This window comes from Pan troglodytes, chromosome 1 (genome assembly GCF_028858775.2).
Source record: "Pan troglodytes isolate AG18354 chromosome 1, NHGRI_mPanTro3-v2.0_pri, whole genome shotgun sequence".
NCBI classification, from domain to species: Eukaryota; Metazoa; Chordata; class Mammalia; order Primates; family Hominidae; genus Pan; species Pan troglodytes.
The window spans coordinates 149,084,505-149,110,713 of NC_072398.2; the positions used below are offsets into that span (position 1 = coordinate 149,084,505).

At 33.0% G+C, this 26,209-nt stretch overlaps 1 protein-coding gene across 51 annotated transcripts in view; it reads right to left on the bottom strand.

Moving 5' to 3' along the window:
• Window positions 1-26,209, bottom strand: part of ADGRL2 (adhesion G protein-coupled receptor L2) — a 682,398-nt gene that overhangs the window by 40,657 nt on the left and 615,532 nt on the right. For 50 of the 51 annotated variants that reach the window (XR_010159335.1, XM_054683454.2, XM_054683462.2 and 47 more), the window contains 4 exons: window positions 14,891-15,000; window positions 7,956-8,756; window positions 1,244-1,537; window positions 605-708 (listed from right to left, as the gene is read on the bottom strand). Coding sequence is in view for 50 of the 51 variants with exons in the window: in XM_054683454.2 (XP_054539429.1) it covers window positions 605-708; window positions 1,244-1,537; window positions 7,956-8,756; window positions 14,891-15,000 (1,309 nt within the window). In the remaining variant the exon portion in view is untranslated. Of the gene's footprint in view, window positions 1-604; window positions 709-1,243; window positions 1,538-7,955; window positions 8,757-9,678; window positions 10,484-14,890; window positions 15,001-26,209 lie in introns of those variants that run through there. The other variant, XM_054684009.1, reaches the window with a different exon arrangement.

A 26,209-nucleotide genomic window follows, 5' to 3' on the forward strand; every position in this document is an offset into this window, starting at 1 on the left:
CCTTTCTCAAAAATTTCAGCCAGTTCTCTCATTTCACTGCAACCATTTAAAATTGTTATTTTAAAGTCTTATTTATTCCAATGATCCAGAATTTAAGTCAGTATGTAATCAGCATGATACTGAGGGTTATTATCTGATGTTTATTCGTCATAAAGGTAGATGAAGGAGGAGAAAAAATGGCATTGCATTACACTGTAATATTAAAGTTACTAATGCCTTTTAAAGTAGTTTACTCATTCTACCATAATCATGTGTGATATAAACATCTGCTTGCATTCTGTGGATTCAGTTGTAAACTTAATGATATTTTATTTAATCGGCGAATGCATTTTGTCTTATGAACATCAAAAGAAACAGAACTAAATATGAATGAAATTAACAAGCATTACTCACTAAAAAGCTTAACATAGAGAACAGGATACCCCCAAACATATGTAACTTTCAATAAACAATTTACAGACAAAACTATGCGTAATTTTTTTTTTTTACTTTTATACTGAACAAAGAGCAATAAAGCTGGTTTTAACACACAAAGCTAAATTATTTATGTTAGAAGTTAATGCCCTAAATCACCAATGTGTCATATTAAAAGGTTCCAACCAACCTTCTGAGCCAGCTGATTCACCCAGTGTGAGGTACAGTTGCTAAGATCGGGGCCCTTAGGGTTCCATGTTCCAGTGGAAATCATGCAGAGATATGAGGCAGTTCCTACAACAGATGTAGAAAACAACAGTGAAATTGAAACCATTTTTCTGCATGCATTCGGGAATCAGCTATGATGATCCTGCTCTGCGTGTTAAATTTTGAATAAACTCTAATGCAAGTATTTGACAATAAGTGACAAAAAGTAGGGTATAATGCAGATTATAAATGGTAAATATGAAGTCAGCATAGAAATATCATATATTTATAGCAAACAAACAAAAACCCTTAATTTTCTTGGGATTCATCCAAAGTGATGCTTATAATGAGAAAGGCAGCTGTAAGGAAGACTCACTAGAGTCTTGGGGCAAAAATCTCAGGCTTGACCTAGGTCTCTGAAAGGGAGAGGTAATTTATAGTGCCTGATCTTAAATGACTTTTACAGTTTAAAAAACTTTGTCCATAGATGTTATATTACCAAAGTACAAAAATAAAGTTAGCTACTGTAAACATCGCTTTCTTTGAATAAAATCACTTCACTGTAATATAGAACCTACTTACTAAATTGAAAAATGTATGCATGGTAGTTTATAGAAAATACCTCTTGTTCCCTTAGGGCATGGTCGTTCAACCATCATTCCCCTTTGTGTCTGAGGCCACTTTATCCCCTTGGAGTCTAATGCTTCACAGAATCTCTCTGGCAGGGGAAAAATATTTGTTATAGGTGGAATTTTGGTTGTAGAAACTGCTGGAGGTGGTTTTGTCCCTTTGCTTCCTTCCTGTGATCCAGCTACAGTTGTGCTCATGGGGCCTTTCTGTGAAGTAGTGCTTGTGGTTGATATTGTGGTTTTGAACAGCTCAGCTGAAGAAGTTATTGTCACAGCTGTGGTAGGCACTATGGAAAAAAGATGAGTATATTAATCTCAAACACACACTTGCACTCACATACAGTCATGCACACGTGGAATGTGTGTATGCACACACACACACACAAAACCCTACCCATCTGTCTGCCCACAAACCAAGGAAATGAGAATTACTGACAATATCGCTCATAAGAATAAATCTTTTCATCTGTTCCAATTTATTTATACTGATGGCTAAGAGAAGGTAGGTAGTTTAGGCTTTACTATAGCGTTTGCTGTATGACTCTTAAGTTTATTTCTCAATGAAATACGTGATAGTACAGTTTAAGCATAATTTCATCACATACTGTTTAACAGGAAATGTGGGACAGTTTAATTTAGAAAAATTCTATTGTATAAACTCACATTCTATAAGCAATCAAATTCAAAGCATTAACAAAACTGTGATGATTATATATAATTAGGATGATAAAAAAATTTAAAGTCACCCACTTTACATATTGCAAGAAAATAAATACTGTGACATCTTTCCACCCAGCAGCCGTTCTTGCCTGAGCATGATCAGCATGCCTGATTAGATCCAAACAGAAGATAAGCTTGGCATGCTTGCGCTGTTTTATTAAGGAAACATCTCAGGCTTCGGTATCGTTACCTTGAAAAAGGTAGGTATGAAGAAGCAGCTAGTTCCAGTCAGAGGTGGAATCTCTTACCAAGATAAAGCATCAGATCAAATCATGCCTAATTCAAACCAACCCTTCATATCTTAGTCACCCTTAACAGAGAATTTAAAAGAACTATCGTTACACATTTAAAAGCAAAAATGTTTTCATTATTTTTAAAGGTTATTTTTGCCTTCCAATGTTACTAAACTGTTAAATCCACCAGGTTTAAGAAATAGTGGAGCTCAATGTTTCTTCCATTAATTACCACTGAATTAATTTAAACAACAACAAAAATCTGTCAGTAAAAATTTAATACTACCACTTAAAAACTGTTGGAGGAAATCACACCAAAGTTGTATCAACATTTACAGATTATTGGCTCTTAAAACCTTACATATATGATGCCTTCAATTTAAATTGTTGTAGTAGAGCAAATGAAAAATAGCTATGTTTTCAAATCATCTTAATAAAATCAACTTATTTTACACTTTATCTACACATGAGATAATAAGCTAGAATATTAGAATTTATTAGAAAACAAGTTCATATTATCACTGATATGTTTACTACTTTAAGCTCTGGTCCATCCATCTTTCTTTATTAATTCTGACACTACTGACAGTAAACTACGAAAAAGTAGTGTGACATGTTTCTAGTTCTTTAGTAGTTACATACTTCTTGTTACCAGTAAGTAAACTATACACGTTTTATTCCTTTTCCCCCCTCTACCTCAAGAGAAACTTCTAAAGCATGTGTTTTATTTCCAGGACATAATTTATTGACCATATGAGAGATGTCTATGTACATCAGTCAAACATCATGCCTAGCCAGCTGCTGCAGAAACCTATTCAAACCTATCTTTTCTTTAAAGCACTTGCTTGACATCTTGTTAAACCTCTGTAATTTTCTTTGATTACAATGCAGCCAGGCTTTCAGTGCTTTCTCAATTAACATTTGTCAAAAGCATCACAATCTTTTGCAGAAGTGTCAAATGACTGCTGCTGAATCAAGTCTTAAAGGGGAGTCGGGAATCAGAACAGAAAAAAGAAGGGGGCAGAGCAAAATGCTTGAGTGCTACAGTCCCTGATATATCCCTTGACACTGTACTAACTAGTACATATTTAATCACTGAAATATGTATTTATACTACAATTAGTGATTTGTTAGCTAAGCGTTAGTTGAGATTCATAATAACCGAGTCAAGGTAGACAATAAAAGGACCTCAATTAAATGTGCAAAATTTCATGCAACATTCTACAGCCATGTTTCCATTGTTTGTTTTTTTGATAATTTATTTTTATACCTTTTCACCTTTTTGTTTTGTTTTTTTTTTTTGAGACGGAGTCTTGCTCTGTCACCAGGCTGGAGTGCACTGGTGTGGTCTCGGCTCACTGCAACCTCCGCCTCCTGCGTTCAAGCCATTCTCCTGCTTCAGCTTCCCGAGTAGCTGGGATTACAGGCACCCACCACCACACCCAGCTAATTTTTGTATTTTTAGCAGGGAGATGGGGTTTCACCATATTGGCCAGGATGGTCTCGATCTCCTGACCTCGTGATCCGCCCACCTTGGCCTCCCAAAGTGCTGGGATTACAGGCATGAGCGACTGTGCCCAGCCACTTTTTACCTTTTGATCACCAAAATAGATTAAAGGGAATCAACTTATTCTTCAAAAATAAATCAGTGAAATATTGGGATATCATGAAAATAAACATGATCATAAAGCTTAAGTGACAAAACTAAATCTTTTAGAGGTACACATAGAATTTCTGGAATTTTGGAAGGTTTAAGTTTAGCAATACCAGAAGAAAAGCAACTTTTTTTCTCATGTGAAGGCTAGAAATGCAGATATATTTCTAAAAATTATTATTTATTTCCACAGGTGGAAATGGCCCAAATAGGGCATCTGGTAATGATAGAAGCGTACATTGATTTAGCATTTATGTGCTAGGTGCTATGCCAATCACCATTCATGGATAATCAGATCATCTTATTTAATCCTTACCACAACTCCATGAAGTAGGCACTATAATTATCTTCCTTTTACAGATAAGGAAACTGAACGATGAAGTTAAGTAATTTGTTTAAGGTCACTTTCCCATACTCTTAAATGCTATGATCTTACTTGCCTAGTTACAGATTTTCATAGACTCTAGAAAATTACGGTATCCAACAAGTAACCTTGCAGTTATCTGGGAACATTTAACTGACATGGTGTTCTGTGTAAATCTCTAAAAGAATAACAATTTGCAAAGAAAGCATAAGACTAGAATAACAAACAATGAGAAGTTCCATAATGAAACATGGCAAAAGGTTCAAAACTCAAGAATATCCTATAAATAATAATAGAAAACACAACTCACAATAGAATTATGACTCTAATCCAAACCCTTTTTTATAGAGCTCTATTTATCCAGATGCCATATCATGCACTCATGCACTGACTTAGGATTCTACCTACCATTTATCATTTGAGTAGAAATAAAATACCTAAGAAATGATGCTAATAAACATGCTTAATAAGTACCCATGAAGATTTTAACTAACACATACAGAATGGTTCAGTTTACTCTGGTTATGTACTAAGAACTTCTATTGATTACCAGGGTTTTCCTCCATGAAAGGGTTTGAAGACAATAGCCATTTATGCTAAGGGTAATATTCTCCTCACTGAGGTCCAAGAACTCACCCTCACCCACTGTTCACAAAATGAACTCTAGAGTTTCTGTAGCTTGGTAAAGCAAAAACGAGCACCTATTCAACTTGCCCCTGTTCACTGTCTAAAAACACTGATCATCTTTTATACAGCATTCTTTATCAGTGAAAAGGTATTTCCGGAAGTATGTATTCTATGCTATATATAAACAAAATGGCTCTCTTTATAAAAATTTTTTCCTGGTATTACAGAAGTGTATCACATCATTAATTAGTCTAACCCAAATGTTGAGGAACTGCCAAAAGCCAAGTAAAAACACATCATTTTCTTTATAATATTTGGGATATCACATGTGCAGACAGATTAAGTAAATATAAAGCAATCCAGATTAAGAAATGGAAAAGAGTTAAAACAGGACTGGAAAGGGTTTTTCCTAAGGCCATTCCAGAGAGGGAGAAGGTGAAAGAGGAAAACCAGACCTCGTTTAGGGGAGTGGAGCAAATGAACTATGCAGGGATCACACAGAGCTCAAAACTCACCAAAAAAAAAAAAAAAAAAGATTAAGGCACAAAAATAATATGCGTGTGCTTTTAGGAATGAAAAGGCTTGGATTTATAAATGGGAAAAAGTATTGAAGCTAATATATTATTAAACAGTCCACAATGAAAAATGATATAGATAATGAAAAAAAAACGAATGGATAATTTTACAGCACAATTTATGCCTTGGCCATATATGTGATAGCAAATCCAGCACAGATGACCTGAACTACAAATTTCAGCAAAATAAATCAATCACTACTTTATGACAGGCAAAAGACCTCATTTCTCTGATTGCTCTGTTCTATCAGTTTCTTGGATCTTGTTTCTGGAAAGCTGACAGTGGCTTATTGGTTTGACCTAAACTTGTGGGCCAGAATAGTTCTGCAAGACCCCACCTACATGCATATAGGTAGCACACATCTTGGATCAGAGAGACGGGAGTCTCTAAATGCATAATATAAATTACAAGGAGAGAGAGAGAGAGAGAGAATGAATATGGGTCAAACAGCAGTGAGATAAATTTAGGTCAGATAATACTTTTTATCACTAAGGGCTGAATAAGGGGTCAATATGAATTTTCATGTTCTGGGACTATTTAAGAATGGCTATTTTGGATGACAAACCATAGTTGTAGGAACATACAGTTGCTACATCTGCCGAAGCTTCTCATTTTCAAGGCTGTTAACTGCTCTTTCCAAAAGCATCTAAACTATCAAAGACTTTTCATCTGAAATGGATCAAATTATTTGCTAGAATATATGACACATGTGGAGGATGACATTACTAACCATCTTTGTATTCGCTGAAGTACTTTGTGGCAAGTAGATGGGTAATGTTTTTATTTGTTGAACTGAATTATACTCAACTTTATTCACAATTCTTCAGGTTGTTGCCTGATTATGAATTTGCAATTTGTAAAACATTTTTTTTCTTTCTTTTTTTTCTGAGGATGACAAAAAATTTACTGCTACCCAAGACAAATCTAACAACTGTGAGACTAATACAGGCTACAAAAAGGTTAACATAAGGATCAATACAATTTTAGCCAATGCCAATACAAGTCTGTCAATGCCTTCAGTTTGCCTTTTGACAAACCTATAGGATAAAGAAGCACTATTGAAGTAGCAGCTTTTGGAAAAACAATTGAAATAGATGAAACAAACCAAACTGCTGCCTCATGAGCAAACATATGTATACATTTTTAAATAAATGATTCTAAGATACTATCAATAAAATTATATGCCCTAAAAGAAGATTTCATTGTTATAAATTTAACAATGAACATTACTGCTACAACTATAAGCCAAAAAATACAAACATAACCTGATTTAGGGAAAAAGGGGATGTACACTAAGTCAGTGGATCATTATTGTTATTTTATGAACAAAACTCACGTATTTTGGTATTCTACAATGACTCAAATTAGAAATTCCATGACAAAGAGCTGTGACTTCTGCTTTTGAGGTCCTGACCGTATGACAATATTTAAAACTGATTAACAGCATATCTTAAAATATGTATGGGTATGTGTTTGTTATGAACATATTTAAGTGTGTGTACTTGCATTGCTTTAAGAGAAGAAAAAATATATTAGTCTCTGCCCCACCCTATTGAGGATATTAATTTAATCACTCCAAAGAACTTTCTAGTTCCTAAAATTTTGAAATAATGCAATAATTTCAAGATTAACTCAGTAAATTAGGATATTCAGATCTTAAACACACACTGTTCAAATAGAAGACTTATAAACAGTGCAAGCTCTATAATAATACATTAACAAGTTATTCTTTCATCATGAGTATGAGATAATCTTGTTTTAATGAAGTATTCATTTATCATCAAAATTATTTCCCACAAAATTGAACTCACTTAATAAACCAAAGTATATTTCCAAAAATTTAGCATTACTTTCTAAAGTAATGATCCTCCATAAAGAGAATACAAATCACACAATGCTTGCATATCTGTCATCACAAATCATCACTTGGGATCATTTAAAGCTTGGTTCATGTGATTGTTAAAGTCACAGAAATATTGACTTAAAACTGTCACTAATTTATCAGAAAATAAAAACATGTAATTTTACATGATAATCTAGAAAAATATTGGATGGCTCCCTCTCCTACTCAGAGAACAGACACCAAAACTTTAGAACGCATATATCTGGCATTGTACATACATCAAGCCTAGCCATTCTCCTGGGACTTCCTAACACACATTTCCTTTAACCACTGGCGCCAAGAAGTTAAAAGGTCTGAAGATAGATTGTAATCAATTCAGCAGTCAAGTAGGGGAAAACAACCAAACAAAAAAACACTGCTAACAGGTTTCTGGTTAGTATTATATTTTTAGCAATGAAAAAAGTTTAAACTGACCAATAATGCCACAATTTCTTGAAGCCAACATTAAAATGAAGAAATTGAGAAAAAGATAACGAACCATAATAAGGCTAAAATGTACCACAACATTGTCCTTTGTCCTTTAACTATGAAAAGGGGAAGAAAATAGGAAAAAAAAAATTAAGAAGTCTTTAAAAAGAAAAATGCTTTTCACAAAATGACATAAGCATTAGCAAGTAAACACGCTTACCTTGGGCAGGATCAGGTGGACCAAACTCCAGAGAATATCGTAAAATGAAGTTATTGTTCCACACGTAAAGTTGGTTATCTCTTGGATTGTAATCCACTGCAGCAATATACTGATACTGGTTGGGGAAGGGAACATCTACATATTCTCCTCGGTTTAATCGGGTATTATAAATGTAATCAATTGAGTTCTTGCCTGTTTCACTTTCATTGTCTTGATAAACTGACCTAACCACATAGAGGACTCCGCATATCATAAAAGCATTTGATGCGGCACGTTTGTCGTATACAGTCTCCCACGTTGCTTCAAATCGAAGAGTGTATGGATTCAGCTGGCTAATAACTATCATTCCATTGTTCTGTTCAGTGGCATAAATGACCCATAAACCATTTTCATCAACTGCTAGGTCGATATCAGTCTTTCCTCCCCATCTGTATGGTGAGGTATCATGGTAGTTGGCATAGTTAATTATGGCCTCGCCACTCTTAATTCTAGTCCTCAAGTCAAATTTCACAATATTCCTCGTTCTTTCTTTGTTAAAGAAGACAGCACCATCATACACCACAAATCCAGTACCATCTACTCGATTTGGAAGTTTATATGTTGTTGTTTGGCGACTATTTTGGAAATCTTCTAAAGAAGCATATTCTATTAAAGTATCGGTACGATAGGGAGTCCAGGGCATGAAATAAATTTTATCTGCAGCCTGAAGAGGGTCCTTGCACCAAGCACCCGCCTTTTGTTCAGCTTCATATATACATGGTGAGTCCACAATTGCTTTCAAGGTCCCAGGACACACAAAAACTAACAGTTACAGAGAAAGACAAAAATTAAGCCAAGTTAAAAAACTACACAGGCAAACAAGTTTCAGTGATCACAAATCAAAAGGGAAAAATTCATATTATTAGCATTCAATTTTACCGAAATGTATACTTCATACAAATACTACCCTTCTTTTCTAAAGTTAGCATAATCAGTGTATCAGGGTACAAAGTAACTGAAGTTTATGTTTATTTTCACTAAGAAAAGCCTAAGTTTAAGATCATTTATAAGTGGTCTGACAATTTAAATTTTTGCTATGTTTTCATCTTATAATCTGTTAACCCATGTTTTAAAAGTTTGAGCTTTTGCACAACAGTATATATTTCATTTTATTACAAACATTATACCTTTCAACCCCCTACTTCACCTATGAGCCCCCAAAAGCAAAACCATGAAATAAGGCAAATAAAACAGAAAACCGAATGTGAAGACTTATTTAGAACTTTTACATAAGTTAGACTGAAAACAAAGGTGCTTCAATTTGAGGAACATAAGTATTTGGAAATGCAATTAGGAGCACAGAAAAGTAAATGCAAGAAAAGCAGTGATGAAACAATCAGGAGACCCTGTAACCATGGCATGCTATGGAGAGGGTTCTGGAAGCCAGGCAAGATGACACTTTAATTATAAGAAAATATCCAAGGGTGTCAGAAAAAGAGATAAAGGGTAAAAAAGAAACAGAGAAAGGGCAGATCCCCCTCGCCGACTTCAGAATTTTTACCCCATCACCAGGTTTAGCAGTCATACAATTTCATTGTAAACAGTTGACTTCCTTATGAGGTGGCATTTATGAGATCCTGCTGATTATTTTAATACAGGAGTGTTGTGGGGAGAGGGGAGGGAGGAAGTTAACATCCATAAGGCACATAACAGGGAGCTGGGGTTCAGACTGTATGTTATTTACCTTTTTGCTCCACTTCTATTTTAAGCATCGGGAAGAAAAATAAAAAAGGTGCAAGGAAAAAAGAAAAAAGATTAAAATAAATTGACTATTAGTCTAAGACTGAATTCGTAACAGATGCTAAATATAGGAAGAATTAAGAGCTGTACTACTTTGGATAAAGAGAAACACACAACAGGAAAACCTAGCAGGAGAAAGATTCTAAAGTTACATAAAAGAACATGGATCAATCATTTTAGGAGATTAAGGAGGCAATACAAATATGTTGGCATGTTGCTTCACTTAGTGTACCTGAATAAATAATGAAACTCTTCACTAATGCATGGTATACATACTCTTGCCTTTCCAAAGTCACTCAGCATTCTTACCAAGTTTTACTTCCTATATGTATGCTATAGACATAAATGCATGCATAGGTATATCATCCCCATTTATCTTCTGTGAACTCAGTTATTAAACTAACTTTAGATAAGCATAACAATAGAAAAATACATTTATAAAAATCACAATTTAATTTTGGAGTTTAGATCAAATTTAATTCTGATGTGGTTACATGTTTTTCATAGATATTTACTAAGAAGAAATATATAATTATGCATCCCAGTATGTTTCAATTGTTTTTCTATTATTTTCTATTCCTAGATAAATTAATTTTAACCATTAAAAAAGCCTCCTCTTTAGGAATATATCAATATCCCCCCATCACCAGTAGTGATTTTGAAGAGTAGGGTAAGGTAGTACCTTTCTCCCCCACTAAGAATTAGTATATTTACTTAGTTAGGTTTACATATACATTTTATTATAAAATTCTTATTAAATTTTCTATATTATATATCTCAAACTTGTAATACTAAGTCTATAAAAAAAAGTAAGCAAAATACATACAAGGGAAAAGCAAGCACAGTAGGCAAGGAGAAAAAGGAAGAAAGAATTATGGTTAGATTATTATGACAATTCTCCATCATCAATTTACATAGAAAGCAAGCTAGCATGCAACAACAATCATACCGAGCATTCAAAGCAAATACCTTGACTCCACAGACCTTATAAAAAGTAAATGCTTTCATAAAACAAACCTGATTAGCAGAGTTACATGAGGAAAAAAAAAAAAAACTCCTACAGTTTCAAGAAACAGATTATGAAGTTAGGAAGGGGGCTATGTAAGATCCTTGTTGGTAAACCGTATTCTAATACTTACAAACCATAAAATACTACTTTACATTGTATATAGGTTTGAAGTATGTTGCCTAAATTTCATAAAATGACAAGACTGATGTCTGTTTCTCCCTTTTCTGTTGTTAAAATGCATCAGGGTGTGCTAATACTGCATTTCCAAAATGTACTCAGACAGAGTAGTGCACATTTTATTAAGATCTTAGTTTGATTAATTTTTAAAAGTTACAATAATTCATCAAGATTAAATGTTGGCCTTCTGAAACACCTATGGGAAAAAACATCACGCGAACATTTTTGCCATAGGAATGGCATACAACTTTCCACATTAAGCTACAACTTTCCCCAATCAACTTGGTCTATGTAACCACTTTCAGGAAACATACTTGCTCTATAATGTGTTATTCTGACTACATCTGAAAAACAAGAAATTCAACATTACTGTCTTGAAAACAATACTTTTGTATAAACCACTAGTCCTAAAATTACTCCTCAGCGAAGAGCAATATTATACCTGCTTAGAATCAATAACTGAAGGGCGTAGTGAGAAAATGAGGATAAGAGAAATCATTAGCGTTGTGACTACTCAAACTACAATTTATATACAGCTGTATGCTTTTTTCCCCTAAGGAAAGGATAATTTTACTGAAATAAATTAAATGTAAAGGATGGAAATAATACATTTTAAAATGTTTATTTAAAAAAGAACTTAAAACAAGTTCAATAGAAGATGTAGAAAGTGTATTTTGCTTTCCATTCATTGAAAATGGCTGAATTTTATTATTTGATAAACTAAAATTACAATGTAGTTAGTGAACAGAATATCAAAGTCTTTATTTACTTGAGATTTAATTGATATCACATATTGAAGGAAAATAAATATAAATTATATATTGTATATATTTTATAATTCTGTTGAAAAGTAACACTCAAAAGTAAAGATTTAAAATATTATAAACCTTTGATGATTAATGAATCACATAAGGAAAACATTGCTCTTTACAACAAAAAAGTCCCTACGTTATTATTTTTATGAAAATCAAAAGGACAGACATCTGTGAAACCAGCCAAAATTCTATCAGTAGAAGAGTACAAAAATACAATAAAATTAATATAATCAGTATTCTCTATCACATGCCAAATATATACTACAACTTGTCTTAAGAGCCGTATGAATTAACAATACATTTACTTTTCTTTAGACCAAACACAAGTATATGACCCACGAACATCAGTGGAGGACTACATGGATATGCAAGACAAGAAATTAACCCAAACTAACTACACAGCCTACATACTCTGTATGTGAAGTGACACACTATTTCACTGAATAAACATGTTTATTCATTAATAATGATTTAATCAATAATGGCTATTTTTCATATTAAATAAAATTTGTGGCTAATATTATAGTAGTTTTACAATGATACTTTGAAATAAGAGGTACAAAAATCAAAACCAAATCCTGCTTGCAGGATGCAAAATTCCAATCTGATTACTCTGCTTTATCCTCCAAGATCTTTATGACTTCTTTCAAATATAAATATATGCAATTCCTAACAGTCTGGCAATGACAATGGATACCCTGTATATGTACACTTTTGACATCGATATTAACTGGGCAAGTACGAGCATCACATATAATGCATGCGCCTGTTTATAAACATACTAAAGTAAACAAAGTAACAGCATTTCTAATGTTCTCTGTTGAGCAAATTTCTTTTAAAATTTTCAGAAGTCATGAAAACCTTCTGAAATTGCTTTGTAATAGGACTTAATTGGAATATATAAGATCCTGGAGGATTTACTGTGGATAGAAATTGGTATAAAGCCAAGTGGTAAAAAACACATAATAAATGTTATCTGATGGTGACAATTTTATCAACTAAGTAACATGTAAAAGAGGTATGCAAATGTTACAAAATATAAAAACACTACTAAATCAAGGAGAAAGTGAAAGCTAAAGGCTTAAACTAAAAGAAAGTATAAGGAATGAATACAATGGACAGAGGCACAAAGAAACAAAAGGTGAGGAAAATGGGAAAAAGAGATAAGAGAAGACACTGTCCTACATAGGATTAGAATAACCTAAGAAGACTCTTTGCATTGTATTTTAATATTAGTTGAAACCGTGCAATTTATAGAGTGTCACTACTGTAGAGTATATAGGAATTATAATTACTTTTATTCTTTAGCAAAGAGTGATTAAAAAAAAACCCATAGACTTATTTCTGCCTCGTGCAAATGTCTAGAAAGGTAACAGCAAATTAATTACTGATTGTTTTAAATTAAAAGACAAAAACTAAAAGGAACAAATACTTCTCTGAGTATAGCTATTTGCAAGTTTAGTGCACAACGTACAATACTTCTGGGGAACTGAAAAAGTAAAATTTTGCAAGTTAGATGTTCCAGAAGATATCCACATTTTCCTTTCTTAAACAGCACAAGAAATAGCTTATGAGTCTGAAAATAATATTTGCTTAACACTGTTCTTGGTCTATAGACTAGGTTACAGGAACTGGCTCCAGAAAGATAATTCTTGGCAGCTCTGACTGATTCCACTGTTTGGGAATGGATGCTGTATTTCTTCTCTAATTTGAGGACAGAAACCATGCTAAATTCAAGTGAAAGTGACTTTATGGAACAAAATTTTGGTTAGGTCAAAAGAATACAATGTTCCTCTAGTGGCACAGGAGAATGATTACATAAGCCACCAACACTACACAGGAGAAATGATATAAAGATCAGTGTACTCAGTAGGCTTCCAATCCTACAAATGGTATAGAAAATACTGAAAACATAAAAAGCATCCATTTCACAGTAACACATGAACACAGAGCAGGGATGAAAAGATAATCTGTGTTTGGCCTTTAACTGATAACACAAAAAGCCAATTTGTCAAAACTGTGTCAGAGAAAAGATGGAGAGTGCCTTCACAGCATGTGTCAGAATGTATTACTACCATATCGGACACAGCAGATCTATCAGAATTTGGCCCTTTGGTTTTAGAAATATTGATAGTTTGAACATATAAATCTGTCAGAACTAATGACCTAGCTTTTGAGGTTCTGGAAAGAGCAATTTCATTACTTGGCAAATCCTTTTTTTTTTAAAGGAGGAAAGTGTACAAAAACTGTCTCAAATCAGCAAAATTGCTGATAAAAAACATATAATTCAAACGCCCATGAACTAACATGACTAAATGACATCTCTATCTTTTCTATAATTTAAAAAGCAAAGAAGACAACAATACTATCAAACTAGCTTGTGAAAATCAGGTAATATTCAAACTTTTAAGTTGTCTAAAATGCTAAGATTTTTAAAACTGAAAGTATAGAATACAATTTTGAAGTACGAATTCTGAGATTAGAAGGAAAACTATACAAAATTTGACTACTGGCCAAAGCCTACCTATAAACTTTTCAATTGAATTTTAAATATCCATCTGTAGGATCTTAAAAATGATGCTGCAAAATTAAAAACAGAACCATGTGCAAGGTTATATTATATCTAACTATTTTATTTAGCATTAAGGTTTCATCATTGAATCCCATAAAGAAATGCTCCCTTAAAGACAATAGAACAAAAAGTAAAGCACTTGCCTCAGTTACTGCAATGGTAGCTTTTACCCAGCACTAAACTTACTACAACAGCAGGTAGCCATTCAAGTAACTCACGATTAAAACTGAAGTCAATTCCTTCTTTAGAAAACTGTGAGCCAAACCAATTTGTCAGCAACTGGTATTGGGCAAAAGTACAGATTTCTATCAGCCGTATTGAATAGCTAATTCAAGTTTGTTTTCTGGAAAAACACTAGCCTTAAAAGCCAAACACTTAAGAACACAGACAGACACTTGGCCAGCATCACACTATGGCTTCCTTCCACACTTCATGAAGCTAATTGGAGGCCCAAGTCTGTTAGTGCTCTGCATGCATAATGGTTTTGTAGGCCATAAACATATGCTTCTTTCACATGTGTAGTCTTTCAGCATCAACGAGTAATGCTGGGCAAAGTGTAAAAAAATATAAACTGCATACTTACTGTAAGGGACACATTCATATTGGACTTCAAGGTATTTGTATGTTCCAGGACATGGATCAGGAAACACATCTGACCCAGTAACTACTATACACTGTGTTCGATTGTTGCACCTGAAAAACAAAATGTATCAAACTTGTGTAACATAATTTATTTGATTATTTTCACTTAAATATAACATAGAAGTTTTTCTCATTTTCTTTAAGCAACCAGAAACATAAAACAAAAATTCAAGTGATGTTAAGTTACTCTACATTATTAAATATTTTATAAGAGTTTTGTTTTCTTTATGTTGTAATACAGTGGTATCGTGGGTCACACTAAATTTTAACTAGAAGTAAAAAAATAATGGCCAACAGTTTCCTATTATTGTTATACATTTTAATTTTTGATATATTCAACATGAACTGAACGACAACAAGATCAACAACAAATATCTTACTAGGATATTAAGATATTTGGATATATCTTACTAGGATATTAAGAATTAAGATTACAATTTTTAAAAATGGTCCTATAACTAAACAGAAACGTAAGAGTCAAAACCTGAATTTCTCAGCAGGAAGTTTTTGACAACACAAAACAAGGAGCCAGGATTTTAATTTTATCCTCTAAATCCAGTTGGGTGTGAATTTCTTCATTGTACATACTTTCTGGAATACCAGAAACTAAGCTAGTAGAGCTCACCTTATATGCTATGGTCCACATAAATGATAAAGTGCATTTAAAGGATTTAGAAAAATGCTTTGGCACATATGTAGTGTCTAAGCATTATTGTTACTCTTTCTATTCATAGATCAATGTGCCTATATAATTAATGAGACGACTATGTACCTCGGTTCAACACCAGTACTCCCTAAAATATAACATTAAAAAGAATGTTGTACTAACATGATGCCTAGAATGTTCTAATTATTGTTATAAGGAATTATTTTCTTGTTTTTGCAATGTCATTAATTCACCAAGAATATTAAAAATAGGTTAGAATTCCAGATAAAATGATATGTACGTTCTATGAATTTGTCCAAAAGGTCTTTTCATAACTTTTGTAAAGGCAAGAACTATTTCTTTTATAATTTGATTTGATTATAACCTAATGAATGGAATGTTTTCAGGGTTTTTATTGTATTTTCTGATAGCGCATACATTAAGAAGGCAAATCAAGCAGAACAAGAACATTATAACATTTATTTAACAGTTGGAATACCACATATTCGATAGTACATTAAATACTGAACTATAAAATAGCACTATAAAGAATTTTGAAAAGCATCCCAGTTTCTAGCACCACTAACTAAAGGGCAGTAGAAGGTGAATCATGTTAAAGATGGGTAGGAACAGTCATATACTTTGGTGCCATTTCAACTCAAAACTAGACTTTCTCTTTGAAGAGCAGCAAAGCCTGAAAACTACAGGATTAAATAGGTAAATTTTATAATTCAAAGTATACTACAATGAACTTCAAACAAGACTTAAATAAAGTATAAGTAACTTTTATCATGATTATAATAGAGTATAGCAGTGTTTTTTTAGAAATATACCATATACTGTAATTTTCAAGAACGTAAATAATGTAAATGGTACAGTGTCACAATCTTCTGTAACATATGTTTTCCTGTCATTATTCTGTATTTCTCTTAATTTGGTTCACTCATCTGAAGAAATTTGCCAGTGGTTCACCACTTAGTGTAAACGAATTATTTTAACATGAATCACAGAACCTATTTCACATCCTAAAATTCAAGACAAGAGGTAGGTTTACAGTTTCTCAATAGGTCAATAACTAATGTTCCCAACTAATAAATATAATTCTGATGTTTCATTTTTCTTCTTTTTTAAACTTTTGCAGCAACAAGACAGTTCACTGATTTTTTAGTTTCTTGATCTGCCAGAAATCCTCAAATCACTAACTTGGTCCCATTAAAAACAAAAGTCCTTTCATTTCCTTCTTTGTATTTATTCATACCTACAGTGATCTTCCTTTTATCACACCCTTACACCTCTCAGAAATGAAGAAAGATAAACAACTGTGTGTTAGATATCCCTTTCAGATACTCCCACAGTATACATTTTATAACTACTCAACCAAACTGTTAGGTTTTGAATGGTATTTAAATATGATTACAAAAACTCCTCCAAATAACAATTTCTAGTGTGAGTAAACTCTTCATTTAGTTTATCAACCTTCCCTTCTCACAAAAGGCTCCTCTCATATCAACAAACTAGCAACTGGTGGGAGAGAGAGGGAATTGTACTCAAAGTTGAAATGGACCAAGAACATGAAAAACTTTGCTATTAAGGTGAAGGAGAAAGTAACTCAAAGGATTTGGCCATATATATATATATAGATAGATAGATAGTTTTTCAAAAATAAAGAATACATTGAAAATTGCCCAGATTTTTTCCACCAGAAGTAATTGGATGAATGAATATAACTAGTACAGGCTTAGAGATCTTTTACTGTATGTTTCTCAATGTCATGGTATGTTCTGCAGGAAGTATATAAGCATTCTGGTTTCCATTACATTTTGTTTGAAAGAGGACCAACACCATAATAAAAAATAACTGTCCATATTTACTCTTTCTGAACAACTTTGCAGTAGTCCTCTGACCAATTACAGGTTCAAATTAATGTCAAAGCAATTATGATTACTTATACCAACCACATAATTTTTATTGATTTAAATAATCACATTACACAAAGCATCCGCTTTAAGACAGCAAAACGTATTAATTCTACAACTATAATCTTAAGCAAAACTGATTTAATGAAGCTCCTGCAATAAAATTATAAAAAATTCTAGAATTCAGGGCCTCCCAAAATATAAAAAATATTCATTTTAAGTTTGAAAATTTCATATGTTTATATACACAGAGATATCAGAAGTGCAAGAAATTAATCTTGAGAAAAATGGCAAATTTAGAGCTAAAACAGTTAAGGGTCAGAAAGGAGACAAATCCAACTGTAAAAAGCACAAGAAAATTAGAACTTTGCATGCCAGTATCTTGATTCATGGAAATGAATCTAAGCTTTTAGAGGCCCAAATTACAGAAACAGAAATACAGACATTTATATTCCTTTATAAAGGGTGCAAGCAGCATTAAGTTTCCAAATAGAGAGTGAGGAGACAAGAAAGACATTGGGAAACACCCAACGTGAGCTATTAATACTAAGAAAAATCTGAAAATTCCTTAACAATATGCTGTTGATAAGATTATAAAAGTGTAAATTGCTATCATTTAAAAAGATCCAGAAAGAAGGCAATTACTTATCCACAGAAGCAAAGTAAATTCCCGCCAAGGGCTCAGCTTCAAGTTCTCATACTAATGAAAGCGAAAAGGTAGAGTTAAGCCAAGAAAGAAAAAGTGTTTAGTCGTTTGTATTTTCAGTACTGGGCACAGTTCCTGGCATGACTTTCTCTCTCTTCCTCTACAGAAGAAGATTTCTTTACCAATAAAGGTATCATTGTTTTAACAATCAAACTATCAGTATATTTTGGTAATACCATGTGGGTTTATTACGTTAATAACCTACAATTTTCTTACACATTAAGCATAAAAAATCGGTATGAATGAGAACAAGGCAAAAGAGAAAAAATAGGGTTTTAATGAGTAGACATTTTACTACAATTTGAAGGAACTACAATTACGGTTCATCATAAAGAAGCAGATACTAGAATATATTTTGAACACTTCAACTTTCAAATAACTGGTCTTATTTCATTTTATATTTATAAAGATGAACAGATGACTTAAGATAGTGAAAGCAGTAGTTTTCAAAATGTGGTCCTCATACCAAGAGCACCACTATCAGCTGAAAACTTGTTAGAAATACAAATTATTGGCCAGGCGCAGTGGCTCACACCTGTAATCCCAGCACTTTGGGAGGCCGAGGTGGGTGGATCACCTGAGGTCGGGATTTGGAGACCAGCCTGACCAACATGGAGAAACCCCGTCTCTACTAAAAATACAAAAATTAGCCACGCAGGCATGCGTGGTGGCGCGTGCCTGTAATCCCAGCTACTCGGGAGGCAGAGGCAGGAGAATCGCTTGAACCTGCGAGGCAGAGGTTGCAGTGAGCTGAGATTGCACCATTGCACTCCAGCCTGGGCAACAAGAGTGAAACGCCGTCAAAAAAAAAGAAAGAAAAGAAATACAAATTATTAAGCTGCACCAAAAATTGGCAGGTTCAGAAACTCTGGAAGTGGAAACCCAGCCATCTCAGATTTAACAAGTTTTGCAGGTGACTCTGATCAGTGCAACTTGTGTGAGAGCCACAGGGTTAAAACGAGATAGGTTTAGATACTTTACTAAAGAATAAATATGAATGGCAAAACATGATTTTGCTCTATAAAACTTAGTAAAACAAGTGAAACAGAAAACAAGTGATGAGTACAACTTATGTAAGAGGTACATAATACAGTTTACAATGTTAATATGTCTTCTTGCTAATTCTAAGTGTAGAAATCAAGAGTTTTAGTTGCTCTAATTTTGAGCAAGCTGTCTAGTTATTCATCAATTCTTAACATGGAGAATTGAAATAAGTATATTATCAGAGTACATGTATACATCACATATGAACCAATTTTTTAACAGATAAGAAGTATAATGTTTTGCTAAAAATGTGCTAACGAAACACTAAAATTGGAAATAAAACTTTTGAGAATATGTAAAAATATACTATGTTCTACAGAAGTATGTCATTAAAAATAACAGAAAAATATGACCCATTGTAATCACTGCCAATTTTCCTATATTCAATCTTTGACTTACTTAAATAAATTTTAATAAAGTGGCTCAACTCTAGGAAGGCAATAAATACAGAAATTGCTTTCTTTCTGTTTTTAGAGAGAACTCAGAGGCCTAAGTAGGCATTGCGAATAATGTCTAAACAATTTCGGGGTCAGGCACTATTGCTCACGCTTATAATCCCAGCATTTTGGGAGGCAGAAGCAAAGGGAGGAGGATCTCTCTTGAGCCCAGGAGTTCAAGACCAGCTTGGGTAACATGGCAAAACCCCATCTCTACAAAAAGTTTAAAAAAATTAGCCAGGTGTGGTGGTATGTGCCTGTAGTTCCAGCTACTTGGGGGAGACTGAGGTGGGAGGATGGCACCACTGAAGCACAGGCCAGGGAACATAATGAAACCCTGTCTCAAAAACAAAAACAAGGAACAAAAACCATTTCCAGGGTATAATTCATGATTAAATACTAAGTAGAAAATAAACATAAAACTACATAAGCACTCAGTCCCAAATTCTAAACATATAATCATTTTTAGTATTTTTCTAGTCACATTTCCAAAATTTTCAAATTTGGCATACAAAGACAAAGATTTAATCATTATTTCACATCACTGGGTTAAAAACGCACGAAGTATCACCTATATATAATTTCTGGTTGCAACTTTCTGACTACAATTTTAAAGACCTTTCTTACTATTCTAAAATATATAGAGTACAACACTCAACCTGAGAATTCCAAATATAACTAAAATAAACCCAATAATAAAACCTTTTAATATTAAGTTCAAATACCGGAATAAAAGTATTATTTCTGACATTAAAATTTGTAAAACATTAATAAAATCCATCAACCACAACAAAGAAAATCCAAAAGTCTTGCTTTATAGGTCATAAACTAGTTTAAATGGGACAAAACACTGAATTTTGTTTATTTGTTTTTTGGTTTTTTTGAGACAAAGCCTCGCTCTGTTGCCCAGGCTAGAGTGCAGTGGCACAATCTTGGCTCACTGCAACCTCGGCCCCCCGGGTCAAGCAATTCTCCTGCCTCAGCCTCCTGAGTAGCTGGGACTACAGGAATGTGCCACGCCACCTGGCTAATTATTATTTTTTTATTTTTATTCTTTTTCCAGTAGAGACGAGGTTTCATCATGTTGGGCAGGCTGGTTTCAAACTCCTGACCTCAGGTGATCCACCCGCCTTGGCCTCCCAAAGTGCTGGGATTACAGGCATGAGCCACCGTGTCTGGCCCAAAACACTGAATTTTACTCATGGTTTAAAAACTCATCCCTGCAGTCTTTCTACCCTACAGGTGTGGGGGTGAGGGTTTCAATGGTTCAATTCTGGAATGAAGCCAAATATGCATCTGTAAAAGCTGAAGTGTAACAAATAATTTTGAAGATTAATAGTTTATTAATTTACTTCCTACCAATATATTTGCTGATTACAAAAATTAGAGTAAGTATTTAAAGTTGGTGATATTGTCCAGGCTTGTGCACAACATATATTTCAAAAAAGATTTTAAGAAATAGCTAATGCATCACTTAACCATCCCAATTTGCAAATGGCAAGAAGGTGAAAGTATTACAAACAGTATATTTTATCTTCCAGATGTAATCAATGTTCTCAGGTCTCAATATTAACTTTTAAGGCATCCACAGTATTTTTTGAAATTAAGATAAATGTTCTCAAAAAATGTGTAAAGCATAAAAAGGCATTTTATAAAAGTGTATTATCATTAATTTACATACTAGTATATGGAAATTACTTAAAAATATCATGCACAGATTAACAGCAGTATTTTCAAGAAAGATTATCTCTTTATTTTTGAGACATAGTGCCTCATTACTAATGAAATATTAATGAAAACAAACTATTAATATGTTCCCTTTCCTTAATCTTTTAAAACTCTATGTGAAAGAGAGCACAATGTACACATTACTTATACTCTCAGAATAAATTGTATCGAAAAATAATATAGCATACTGTTTATCTCTGTTCAAAAGCAAAATCATTTGATAATTGGGAAGATTAGTGTTTAAAAGCAGAAGCTGTAGAATCAGAAAAAAATTGGTGTGTAAGTTCCAGGTCAGCTGCTTACTTAATTGTGAGTCCATAAGCAATGTATTAAACCTTTCAACCTTAGCATTATCATCTGTAAAACGTAGTATCTTCTTTAGAAGTTTGTTAAGGTTAAATGGGATAGTGCAGGCAACTCTCTGCACAATACCTGGATAACAAACATCAAGAAATATAAATTACCACCACCGCCACCGAAAATACCAATAATAACAATGTCCCCTATGTAAGATGAACAGATTTGCAAATCTTAAAGAAGCAGAACATCTTTTACTCTTCCACAGTAGTCCCTGCACTGTGCGTACTCTTTACTATGTACAGCTTTAAAAACAGGCTCAACTATTCATGCAAATTTGTTTCCATTCCAACTCTAATCTTGAATTGTACAATGCCCAACAAATTGCTTTTACTCTTCTTTTGATTATCTTATGCTCATTATTACACTTTACCAAGTGCAAAGTATGGAGATGAGATTCCATGTGTAATCTATTGTGAGAGGTGTTTTAATCAATAGTCTTGTTCTGCTGATTAAGCAGGGGCTTCTGTTTTGGCAAGATAACATTAGTTTCTCCAGTCATGCTCCAAAAACCATTGGGAATCTTCAGCAGATCATTAGATATGCTACAATAAAGCTTTGGTGCATTTTCTTTTCTTCCTTAAATTACTTCTTCACTGTCCCATCGTTCCCCGTCACCAATGGCACTGCATTATTATTGCAGCTCCCCTGAAACTTGCACTAGAGCTATGTCTCCAGGCCACAGGATGCCATTTTCAATTGAAGCTTCTTCTTGAAAATATAAATTAAGAAAATTTCATTATCTCCTGCCAGAGGCCATTATTCACCACAGTTCTAAGGAAGATTAAAAATGCAAAATCTACCGCCTTGAACAAACACTCCAGCATTCAACAGAAAAGCTCAGTATATCATGACAGAAACTAAAAAATTAAAGTTTGCTTAAATTTGAAATTATACAATTACTAATTAAAGAATTAGTTCAATCCTTTATTGAGTCTGCATCTTCGATGAAGATTGCTTCATCAATTTAAATATTTTAGTGGCTATTTATTCATTAAACTTCAATTACAAAATACTAGCAATGGTAAGACTTTTTTTTTTTCCTGAGTTACTTTCTGTCTGTCTCAGTTAAAAGTGCTCACTTTTTGGAGGTGAAATCAATGCTTCCAAGGTACCAAGGTATCATGTAATGACACTCCTTTTCATAGTGCCAAGTATAAACAAAACATACACAGGATTTCCTGGAAGAGCTTAAACCATATCCTTAGGTGAATTGTATACGCTAAACAAACAGAGTATCTACAGACGAACTATTGCAATATGAATCTGTTCTTTAATTAATAGAATAGGAATTACATGCATTCTTGAGCCTCAATAACTAAGTAAAAATAAATTATATGTTAATAAGTAAATTACATTCTGTTCAGGTACACAAGTTTTAAAAATTTAGAAACTACTAGAAAGTGGGAGTTTAAGAGAAAATAATAAAAGAAAAAAGAAGCTGCCAACTTACAAATTCTTATTGGAGGTGATTATATGCCTAGCACATAAGAATCTGGTGTTTTTGAAAAAATTAAATAATGATTAATGATTATCTGGCTATTTCTGTTCATAAATAAACATGGTTAATAGAAAATAAACACCAGACATCCAATTTTGCCTCAATCAGCCGTACCTGATTCTCAGAGAACTCTGTCAATTTGGATATAGTCTTGTATCGTGAATGCCAATAACAAACCCTTATGAAATAGATTACCTATTTAAAAGGAAGGCGGGATAAGTACTCCTTAGCTACTAATCACTTCTCCATATACACTAGCAAATTCCAACTGACTTAGTACTCTAGCCACTGTCTTTTTTAGTCCAAATTTAGAACAAAATTTTATACACACAGCATATAACTTTAGAACATAAATAGGTAGGCACCAATGCAAATAGATTTGCTCAGGCAAAATAATCAAGTGAATGGAGAGGGAATACAAAGAATTATGCTTTAAGATACAAGGTTACAATCATCCTCACAAATGCAAGAGAGAAATGGAGTTGAATGTTAAATCAAATCTTTTCAAAAAGTTTTTTTTTATTTTATAATGAAATGCTATTTTATCATCTAAATTTCTATTCTATCCAGCTAGGGAAAGTGGGTCTTGCTTTCTTTAAATATTTATTAATGATGATTTGTGAGCTTAACTAACTGCTAGGTAAACATAACATTAGGAAGCTAAATGGTGTGTAATTCATGTGGCAAAAAAGAGGTGTTCTGTAACAATGTTCCCATTTGTCACATAGCTATTGCTCATTATTTATTTAATAATTTGTGTAGTCTAGATTTCTAACCATCATATAGAATTTAATCCTATAGGTATGTTAGGATATTATACAATTTGCATTATAGAACACTGTGTTATTTATTTTGAAATCATTACTGTAATAAAGTTAGTTTCAGAATCTCTAGCATAATATGCATGAATACTGGTACACAGAGATACATAATTTGGGAAAAATAAACAACATAATTTTTATTACATTCAATTTTCTACTTTTTTAAAGTTTTAAATATAATCCTGATTTTTTAAAATTGCACCTGTGATTAAATCCTTGAAATTGCATAAAAATTATTTTAAAATTGCATGTATTATTAAAATGATAATCATAAGCAAAAATGCAAAATGTTTTTCTGTACTTTCAATGTGTAAACATAAATCCATTTGCCTGAAAAGGAGTATAGTGTATAAGAGAAAGAGAAAGTCCTCACTCCCCAAGTAAAAATCAAGTAACTGGTGGCAAGTCAACAAAAGCTTGGCAGTAAAATCCTATGGAAAATCAATTCTAGGAGGCTGTCGTGCTTTTTTTCAGTCAATGAAAACAGAATAACATCTTCCCATAACTTTTGCATTTGAGTAAAATATTATGCCAGAATTTATAAACACAAAGTATGCATACTTTAATATTTAGTTCATTTACAACTTAGAAACTCCAAAAATTTCCTTAAAAATACCACATTAATTACTAAAATAAGCATTTTGAAATGGCAATGCTGATTTTCTAAAAACAACTTTCTATGTTTTAGAAACCTTTGAAATTCCTTGCAGTTTTTACCGGACCTTGGGGTCAGTTTAATGCAAATTAGGCTTGACTCACTCAGAGCCTTATTAATCCAGTACAAAATCTCTTGTTTGCAGAAATGCACATTCAACATAAATGTGCTTGCTTTTATTAGCAAAATAAGAAGTATTTATTTACATAGCATGCCACTGAGACTGTTTCATTCACAGGGTCGTCAGGTCTAACTACTTAATTAAACAAAAAAATTTAAATGGTAATAAAAACCATAAAATTTTGTAATACTTAAAAAAATAATGCTTCTGTGTCCAAATTTTCAAAGCCTTCACTTTTAATAATTTAAAAAATATTACAACCTGTATCACTTAAGAGCAATTATTTATAAAAACGTTAACCTACTGCAGTTTGCACTTGCAGAAACTATCACATTTTTAACAAGGGAAATGGGAAATCGCTATGGGATGCCCTAGTTAGATTAAATTAGCAAGAAACTTGTTACCAGACTATATAAAAGACACAGCGTAATAAGACATGACCTTGCAGAGCCTTGGAGCCAATCTGTGATGTTTTTCCTTCCTATAAGCCTTGCTAATTATCTGCAAAGTTACAGACCCTTTTGTCGTGGGTTATTTTTCTTCAAATTGTGAGGGGATTTTGGTTTCTAAATATTTAATTAGTCTTGTTGTGATATGAGAATTGTTGTACATGCCAAGCATTTCGATTTTCATACTCTATTCCTTCTAATTATCCTCAGTTTTAGATTGGTCATCCCAAATCCTTTCCGTTTGTAATTATTTACTTCTTAAAGATAATTCAGTGAAGAAATATTTTCACCCTTATGGCTCTTCTTTTCCACAAATGGCTTTTCTGGTCCGTTAATTACCCGCTCAGAGGATTAGAGTTTGAAATAATGCAAAAGAACCTGCAACTAAAAGGAGTTTTAGAGGGCAGAATTGAGTAAACTAGATTTGTGTTGTGGCTATTTTAAATTCACCTTAAAGATTACGCCCTTGGTTTAGATATCATTTTGAAAAGAAGAAAATTATGCCATAAAGATTTTTTTTCTGACTCCTGAGATGTTTGATGAAATGTCATTTAGTCAGTATTATAAATCTCTGAATATACAACAAACGATTTTCTATTTGAATTGATAACTAATATAATTTCCACTTTTACAGACCTCATTTTGATTACAGCATGGCAACAAATGCCGACAGAACTTCCTATACAAATCAAACTGAAAGTATAGAAATAAAATAACAAGACTTTGGAAGTGTGGCTTTAAAAAACGCATCTTTGTCAAAGTATTTAACTGACCCAGAAACATTTCCCATTTTTTATTAAAATGACTCTATGTTCTGTAAGTGCTTACTTTTTTTTTTTAATCAAGAGGGAAGAAAACACTACTATTCATTACACAAAA